The 10,029-nt window shown below is 35.1% G+C and overlaps 1 gene segment (V, D, J or C); it reads left to right on the top strand.

The window, feature by feature from the left end:
- Nucleotides 1-4,868: 4,868 nt before the first annotated feature.
- LOC121438523 lies at nt 4,869-5,350 on the top strand. The segment is given in 2 exon segments: nt 4,869-4,914; nt 5,019-5,350. Coding segments are annotated over 2 exon segments (378 nt in total).
- The last annotated feature ends 4,679 nt before the right edge of the window (nt 5,351-10,029 follow it).

Genomic DNA, 10,029 nt, shown 5'->3' with positions numbered 1-10,029 from the left:
CTGGAAAGAAAAGGTCACTGATTCTGAGCACACAATATGACAGACATGTGAGGAATGGAAGTCTTAGATCACATTTGCTCTGTTACGTAGGATAAAACAGTGGGACTATGAGATGCATAAGAGAGGAGACCGTGTGCAGACCCAGCTCAAGCTGTGTCTTTGAGGGAAAAAACAAGCAGCATGAAGCCATGGAAAACAGCCCAGCAAAGTGACTTGTTGACCCACCTGAAGTCATCATGGATCTTTGTATAATACATCGCATATCCAGGTTTGTTCACTACCTGGTCATATGCAATTTTGACATATACAAAGTTTTCAGAATAGAAATCTGAGGCTCATCTCCCTCAACCAGCATGAGAGTGCCTAATTAGAATGAAGGAACTAGAGTGCCCAGTCTCATTCCACATGGAGTGGTTGTAGAGGGCCCTTTTCCAGAGGCCAGAGCTTCACAGTAAACTGCAACACAGATACAATTATCTTGTACACACACGTGTGTGTGTGTGTGTGTGTGTGTGTGTGTGTGTGAGTCTAGTTGTGTCTAGATTCTTTGTATGAGGTGAAATTGGGTTATGTTATGTGTGTGTGAAAGTGTGTTTGAGTCTGGCTGTGTCTAGATTCTTTATGTGAGGTGAATTGCGTTATCATCCGATTTTTGTGACTTCAGTTACTCTTTAATATCTTTTGCTTTTTTGTTTGTTATATTTTATGTTTTAAATACAAATTCCTGCTCTCTCTTCATACTCACCTACCACTCCCTAATATTTTACACTCTATATCCATCCATTTCCTACAAATGTTTAATTCCATTATTCACTGGATGTGAACAATAGTTTCCTATTTTATGTACCACATATACAATATTTTCTGGTATGTTTATGAATAACTTGATTAATTTTAATATTTCTCTGAAGTAAAAAAACAGCAACAAACATAGGGCTGTAAATATAAATACATAAGATATGGGATACTCTGAGTATTTTTCCAATACAGAGACACGAGGATCATATGTTAGTTCTAGTTTTAGTTTTAATGAGAAATCTCCTATCAGATTTCTACAATGGTTGAACTAATTTTTGTCACCACCACTGTATATGAGGACTGCTTTCTCTCAGGATCTCAAAAATTTTTCAGACTTTTGAGAGCAGCCACTTCTACTTGGGAAAGCTTGTATTTCATAATGGTTTTAATTTGAATTAGCATGATGTCTGTGAATATTGAACACTATTAAAAATATTTATTGATGATTGTATGTCTTTTTTATGTCATCTCTCTGTGTGCCTCTTGACACATATTTCTCTGACATTTAATTTATGCAATGCCATGTTATTGGATCTTATGCCTTGTGTGATGTGTAGCTGTTAAAACCCTGCTCCCATTCTGCTTTCCATCCATTTCATTAGTTGCTTAATACTATTGATATTTTTTAGCAATCCTTGTTTTCCTGGTGTTCTCTTTCGTTTGAGACATGGTTTCTCAGTGTAACCTTGGCTGTCCTGGAACACTCCTGCAACATGCTCTATAGATCAGCTTGATATAGATCTCACAAAGACCTGCCTACTTTGGGTTCCCAAGTGCTTGGGTTAAAGGCAATTAGTGCCCAGATTCCCTAGTGTTCCTTTACTCCTCTTTAGACTCTTACATTCTTTCTGTCACCTGTTCTATAGAGTTCCCATTTAGAATTGACTATTGTATTGTGTCTCACTCCTTGCACATTGTCTGGCAATGGATTTCTATACTTATAACTATCTTATGAAGCAGAAAATATGTCTGATTATATCTAAGGTAGCCACTGATCTATGAATATTGTAGAATGTCATCAGGAATAAATTGTTGCTATGTTTTTTTTTAGAATAATACTAGTATTTGACTTTGCCATAGGTCCCTGATCTATCTCTTCTCTTATTCTTAGATATAAGGGCAGTGTCATAGATGTTCTTTATCTCATAGGGTGATCCTTAAATGAAGTCAGACATTTGTTGATTATTCCCCAGAGTTTTGTGCCAGTATTATGCTAACACCTACTTCATTCAGGTGTATGCTACAGCAATAGCTTGATTGGAAATTATCTTTCTACTCTGGTAGCATCCATAATACCTTCCAGTTCATGTGAATACTAATCACTAGGGGTGAAGACTCTAGGTAGGCAATGGCTCAAGTTATCTATTTTCAATGATTTTTATAAGTATTGTCTTTGTCAATATTACCTTACCTATGTAGACACCAAGTAATATATTTATCAGTAGACTGGGCTGCTTGGTTATTTCATGGGAATTGCTTGGCCAATAATCCAATTAGATAAAACCTATTCCTAGACTTGGAGGACTCATTTGATTATGAGAAATAACTGTCTACATCTTTAACTTCCCTGTTATATGGAATTTTATTTAGAATGCCTTCATATATGTATGCAATTTAAGCACCTTCTATTTCAATGTTTTCCTTATGAACCTCAATTGGCCTTTAGTTTTACTTTTCCCTCTCAATAAAACCTCTATTCTTCCCTCTTCTAACTCCCTTACACTTTGATCCTACTCCATTGCACAACATCCCAGTCTATAACTCTGCATTCCATTTCAACTTCCTCAATAGATTTAACCTGACTGCCTAGTTCCATAATTTAAACCTAACATATGTGGTTATGTGGCGTAAAGCATACTTACATAAACCTCAAGAGCAAACATCTTCATGTAAGTGCATGTATACCAAGTTTGTATTTTATGGTCTGGGTTACCTCACTCATTATGCCTTTTCCCCTAGATCCAGTCCTCTGTCTTCAAATTTCATGACTTTGAAATTTAAACATTTGAATAATATTCCATATTGTTAATGAACCATATTTTCTTTATCCATCCATCCACTGAAGGACATCTAGGCAGAAATAAATAAGTTTGAGAAAGTGTCGTCATCTTAGGCTGCAAAATCCTATAGATATATGAATAAGCTAAATGTTGTGGTAGATCTCCTTGCACTCCTGAGGAACCTCTACTATGATTTCTATAATGGCTGTACAAATTTTTATTCTCACCATCGATGAGTTCTCCTTACTCTACTTGACCAAATAATGAGCTGTCATTTGTTTTATTGACCTACGACACTCTGAATTATTGTATATTTAGGTCTCAGAGCACTTTTGACTTGCTTTTCCTTTATGGTGGTGAATTTTGAATATTTCTTTTCATCCTTCTCAACCTTTATGAGACTTCTCACTTTAAATCTATCCCATTTTAATTGGTTTGCTTGTGTTCTTGTTACCCTGTTTTTGTGGGTTCTTTAGATATTCAAGAAATTATCCTCAGAATAGATGAGAAGTTGGGAAAAAATATTTTTCATTTTGTAGTCTGATCTATGTGTGTCTGGGGGAGAGTGTAATATATTTTTTTTTACATTCTTCTACATGAATCCAAACAATTTTGCCTGCTTTATTTGTTGAGGATGATTCCCTTTTATTTCTAGTCGGACTTTTGGCTTTTTTCGGAAAAAAAAAAAAAGCCAAGTGTCCGTAGGTGTTTGGAGTTATGTAAGTGATTCCATTTTTTTCCATTGGTCAACATGCCAGGTTTATGCCAAGACCATGCTATTTTTATTACTCCCGCTCTATAGTATGATGTGATGTCAGAGATGGTAATACCTTCAACAGTTCTTGTATTAATTAGGATTATTTTAACTTCCTGAATTCCTGTTGTTGTTGTTTTCAGATGAATCTAAACATTGTCCTTCCAATTATGAATATTTGTGGTTCAATTTTGCTGAAGCTTGTACTTAATCTGTAGATTGCTATTTATAAAATGAGAATTTTAGCTGTATTAATCCTACTAATTCATTTCTGAGGGAGATCTTCCCATCTATATTAGCTTTTTCAATTTTTCTTCAATATTTTAAAGTTTTTATCATACAAATATTTTACTTGATTAAAGTTACCACAAGATATTTTGAGGCTCTTGTGAATGTACTGTTTCCTTGTCAAGTTCTATCTCAATTTCATTATCATGTGTATATAGAAAAGTCACTGATCTTTGTGCATTTATATCATGTCCTGATATTTAATAATCACATTTCTTAGTTGTAGGAGTTTTCAGAGGGCATATTAGGGTTAGTTGTATATTCAATCATATCATCTACAAAGATACATACTTTGAGTTCCTCCCTTCCTAATTTTGTCCACTTTATCTCCTTAGTTATATTAATGTTCTAGATAAGACTTCAAGTACTATTTTGAATTGGTATATAGAGAGTGGATAACCTTGTTCCTCATTTTGGTGGAAATGCTTATAAACTCTTTTAATTTCAGTTGATGTTTGTTGAGAGATTCCAGTGTATTGCATTTATTTTGGTGAAGTATATTCCTTTTGTCCCTAGAATCTCATGTCAAGAGTCCCTAGAATCTCACAGCATTTATCATGAAGAGATATAAGATTTTGTTAAACTAATTTTTCAGTCCTATGATGTGATCATATGGATTTTGTCTTTTAGTCTGATTGTGTTATGGATTACATTTGTAACTTTACATATGAAAAACTTTACTTCATCACTGGAATGAGTCTTACTTGCTCATGGTAGATGATATTTTTCATTTATTATTATATTAAATTTACATATTTTATTATAAATTTACACACAGAAATCCCCTTTTGTTATCAGAATCCTAGAGTCTTTAATGCTAGACTTCCCCAGAACATTTACAAGCTTATTAGAGCATGCTATCTCTTAGCTCCAACAACAGAACTTATATAGCAGGAAGATATGCAAATGAGGCCCATCTGTTCTCATGAAAAGCAGATAAACCCTGACTCCGAAGCTCAGACATAAGAATCTTTCCTGAATGCCCAGGTCTTCACATTCAGTGATCAGCACAGAAAACAAAACACACAATGAATTTGGTGCTTATTTGGGTTTTCCTTGTTGCTTTTTTAAAAGGTAATTTATGAAGAAGAGGTACTGAGTGTTAGTGAACATGAACAAGATATATAAAAGATAAATCTTCTGTGGTAATTTACTAACAACATTCTCTGTGTTTACAGGTGTCCAGTCTGAGGTGAAGCTTGTGGAGTCTGGGGGAGGCCTCGTGAAGCCTGGAGGATCCCTGAGACTATCCTGTGTAGCCTCTGGATTCACTTTCAGTGATTACTGGATGCACTGGTTTCGCCAAGCTCCAGAGAAGGGGCTGGAGTGGGTTGGAAATATTAATAAAGACAGCAGTACTATAAGATATGCACCATCTGTGAAGGATCGATTCACCATCTCTAGAGACAATGCCAAGAACACTCTGTACCTGCAAATGAAAAGTGTGAGATCAGAGGACACAGCCACTTATTACTGTTCTGGAGACACAGTGATGGGACTTCACTGTTAACTCAGACATAAACCTAACTGTTAAGCCACTCAGGGCCACCAGGGGGTGCAAACGACACAGAATACAAGTTCATCCCAGGAGTTTATGCAGACATAATTAGATTAAGCTCTCCTCTCAGGTGTTTGACCTGCATTTCTTTTACACTTTCTCTGGAATTTTCTCCACATGTATGTTCTGAAGGGATCCAATGTCTTCAACACATTATATGTTCTTCTTGTGCTATTTTATCATATGAGGCACAGTCTTCAATGAACAAAGTGAAAACTGACAACTACAAAGTATCCTACTTTAGTCATTGAAATTTCATGAGAAGAAAATACATGGACATTTTAAGTATTTTTCATATTTTAGGCAGAGGTCATGTCATTTTTTGTTATTATAGCAGCATTAATATTTGAAGGAAAACCAAAAGGAAAATGGCACCATGATAATTACATTAAAAATTCCTAGCACTTTTGGATGTCCTCTCTTCTCCTTGAGGATTGTGCACTCAGGTTAAAATAAGAACCAGGGGCCGGGCGGTGGTGGCGCACGCCTTTAATCCCAGCACTCGGGAGGCAGAGGCAGGCGGATCTCTGTGAGTTCGAGGCCAGCCTGGTCTACAAGAGCTAGTTCCAGGACAGGAACCAAAAGCTACAGAGAAACCCTGTCTCGAAAAATCAAAAAAAAAATGAGAACCAGGTGTGTTTCTAGTTCATTCGGTTATTCCATGACTTTCATCTTGGTTCATAATAGAAATTTGTATAAATAGATCCTGTCAAGAAAACTTTATGAGAAGTGAGATCTCCCTACTTAGACAATCAAAAACACAATTTGCCTTTGTTATGTGAATCTATCATAGGTCACATTAGGTCTTTGAGGTAAAATCTGATCACTGGCAGAACAAGTTCATTTCTCTTAGATTCCCAGAATTCTTGACCATAGTGCAACACAATATGAATATTTGCCTTTGTTATTTTTCTACTGCTATGAAAATATACTAAGATAAAGGCAACATAAAATGAACACATTTATTATGTTTAAAATTTCAGAATATTCGAGTGGACTATGACTGAGTCAAGGCTTGGTGGCTGGATCAGCAGCTGAGTGTCTCAGTTCAATCTGAAACAAGAAGCAGACATCTCTGAAATAGCATGAGTCTTTAATATAATCTAACTTTTCAAAATGACACACCTCCTACAAGATAAAATCTCTTAATATTTACCAAACATTTTCTCAAATGAGACTTCAGTATTTAAAAGTATGAGTCTATGTGAGGCTTTCTTAATCAAACTTACATATCCAATGAAGGGATGACAGTTTGGGCCTCATGTATGAGAAATATAGAGGTTGGAAAAGAAGGGGATTGTTCTCAGGATCAACGTTCTCAACCTTCCTAAATTCAGTTAGCATTATTTTTCATGTCTTGCTGTCCCTGAGAAGAACAGTCTCCTTCTTTTCCAGTCTCTATATAAACAATTTTCATAGCATACAGAAAGACATTCCACATGATTTCCTTTTCTATCTAATCAAAAAGGAAGGCTTTAACTTCATTATTGTAAAATTACATACACTAAACAGTAATTAAGCAAGGATTTCACTTCCGAGATTTAGTGTATTTGTAATTGACAAAATTAAATAAAATATTCTACCATCCATTTTATTTTTAAGAGTCTGAAGTTTCATATCTAATTTATTATTTTTCCTAAATAAGGAAAACAATAATTACAACTATCTACTCTTCAACTACATCAAAAATCCCAGAAATATACAGCGTTATGTAATTAAAAAGGAAATTTATTGTAAATAAATGACTAACCTCTAGAACTGAGAGAGACATTAGGCTGCCTGGATAGTCACCCAAAGCTCTTAAGTAATGTTGGGGCATCCATTTTCAACTTATAGACTGACATTATCTGGTAGGTTTCTCAGTGATGCAGAGAATCTGAAGTACTATCTTTCCTATTTTGGTAACATTAGTCTGTCAATTTCTCTGGTTTATTGAAGAATGTCTGACAGATTCTTCCTTGAAGCAGGATCTTTAACGTACTATCTCACCTTTTTTGGCAAGTCCCAATTATCATTTAATGGGTCCTGCATTCAAGATTATACAAAATTTTGTAAAACTGTCCAGGAAACAAAACATTCTCGACAAAATGGCTAGCCTTGCCATTTTGAAGGCTTCTTTAATGCCCATTATGCTCTTGAATTAACTGTTGCTGCCAGAAGCAGACATTTCATGTCCAAAGAATTCTCTGTTATTAAAACATTTTTAAAGTCATATTCTAGAGACCCCTGATGTGTTTGAAGATTACCTGTTCTTATGAAATGTACTTTTGTATAGTTAGACAAATTAATAAGTCTATATGTTTCACTATTATAGATGACTATTGATTTGGGTTCTACACTATATCGCATTTTAATGAGCTGCATAAATATAATGCTTTAAACAAGAATAGAAATATACATATAATATAAAATTTGTCCATAAATTTGTATCAAACAAACAAAATCTATACCCATGTAATGTATTTTGAGATTAATAGTTGGTTTTGGATTAAAATCGATTTAATAATCTACATTTTTATTGTTTTACATCACAGTCACCTTTTCTCTTTAGAAAGAGATTGACTATGACCACTCACCATTTATAACCGACCTCCTTTAAATAAAAATAAACCTTTATTTATTTAAAATTTGTATATTGGAAATTTAGGTGTAGTTTTATTTTGGGGGAATGTAGTTTTCTATACTACTTCCTGTTGATTGAAGGTACTGGTAGTCTTACACTGATTCTGAGAAAATATAGAATTATGGCTAAATATTTGCAGTAGTATTCTGTGTGGATCGAATGTCTAAGTCAGTTGCCTTTAAGCTGTTTTGGATGTTAAATCACCTGGGCTATTGCTCCCATGGAGATATCTCAGGTGTCTTAACGTGATCAAACCATATTAACCTAGAGGAACCCACAGTTCCTCATTTTAGCAACATATCCTTAGACACAAATTATGAAGTCAAGATACCTTTATGTTGGTGTATCTAGGCAGCCCTCACAATCAAATGTCTCTCTGTAGCTCGCTCATTAATAGTCAAAAATTTAAAGAAAACACAATAGTATATGTAATTCAGACTCTCTGGGTATTCTTCATCTTTATGTGGCTCATTATAATATTTTGCTCTATTTTATTTTATGAAACTCATTTTTGTTTTAATTATATTTTATTAATATCATCTTTATTGAGCTCTGCATATTTCTCTGCTATCCTCCTTATCTTTCCTTTCCTGTCTTCCACCTCCCAAGATCCCCATGCTCCCAATTTATTCAGGAGATCATGTCTTTTTCTACTTCTTAGGTAGCTTATATCTATTTATGTCTTTCTTGGGGTCCTCATTATTGTCTAGGTTCTCTGGGATTGTGACTTGTGGGCTGGTTTTCTTTGATTTATGTTTAAAAACCACTTATGAGTGAGTACATATGCTAATTGTCTTTCTGTCTCTGGGTTACCTCACTCAAAATGATGTTTCCTAGCTCCATCCATTTTTCCTGCAAAATTCAAGATGTCATTTTTTTCTGCTGTGTAGTACTCCATTGTGTAATTATTTCACTCTGAGATTCCATCTTACACTTGTAAGAATGGCCAAAATCAAAAACACTGATGACAACTTATGCTGGAGTGTTTATGGGGTAAAGGGAACACTCCTTCATTTCTGGTGGGAATGCAAGCTGGTACAGCCTTTTGGATATCAGTTCAGTGTGGCTGTGGCTATTTCTCAGAAAATTAGTAAATAACCTTCCTCAAAACCCAGAAATACCACTTTTGGATATATATTCAAATGATGCTCAATCATACTATAAGACATTTACTCAACTATGTTCATAAGAGCATTGTTTGTTATAGCCAGAAACTGGAAATAACCTAAATGTACTTTTAATCTATGACTCTATCTTGCATCCCCTATCTCCCAAGACTGCATATTTATCAAACACATTCTGACCGTTTTAGATGCTATTTTATGAATCTCTCTTACTGCATATCTGTAATCTTTTCTTATTTTACCTGAAAAGTTTTTAGAACATTAAGATGCTGTGGCTAGGAAAAAAGTTGAGACTTTGGCTGTTGACTTTGACCCATTTGGCTTTCTAACGTGGTGGAGCTATGTTCACCACAAGCTTCTGGATCCATGTTTACTGCCCCAACTCTAGGAAGCAGTAGTAAACATATTGTAGCTATGCTATGCTTTTCACCCTTCAACTGTGCTCTCAAGCCCACAGGCAGCTGATGGGATCCTCTTTACTGTATCACATCTAAGAGACTGAAGGAATCTACCATGTGTTCCAGCCCATGACAATAGGATGCCAGTACATCTCTCAGGCAGTTGTCTGGACATGTGTCTATGTGAAATGGCCAGCATTGAGAGATTAGGGTGCCCAATGTGACTCCTTTTATTTTTGCACTTAGAATCTTTAGAAAGCTTTTAAAAGTCTTATGTGGATCCATTAACGAGGTTGGGTGCCATTTGTAGCTGGGGGTTTCTCATCCCTTCTGGTCCTGTGCCTGCTTTTAAAATAACCACTCGCATGTTTAATATTAATTATAATTGTTTGACCCATGACTTGGGTATAGCTATGCCCAGGTTTTATGTTTAAATTAGCACATTTCTATTAGTTTATGTTTAACCATGAGGTTCATGACTTGTTA

This window comes from Microtus oregoni, unplaced genomic scaffold (assembly GCF_018167655.1).
Source record: "Microtus oregoni isolate MIOR12 unplaced genomic scaffold, Mior012 000056F_ref0000123, whole genome shotgun sequence".
Lineage (NCBI taxonomy): Eukaryota > Metazoa > Chordata > Mammalia > Rodentia > Cricetidae > Microtus > Microtus oregoni.
This window is presented reverse-complemented; position numbering and strand designations above follow the sequence as displayed.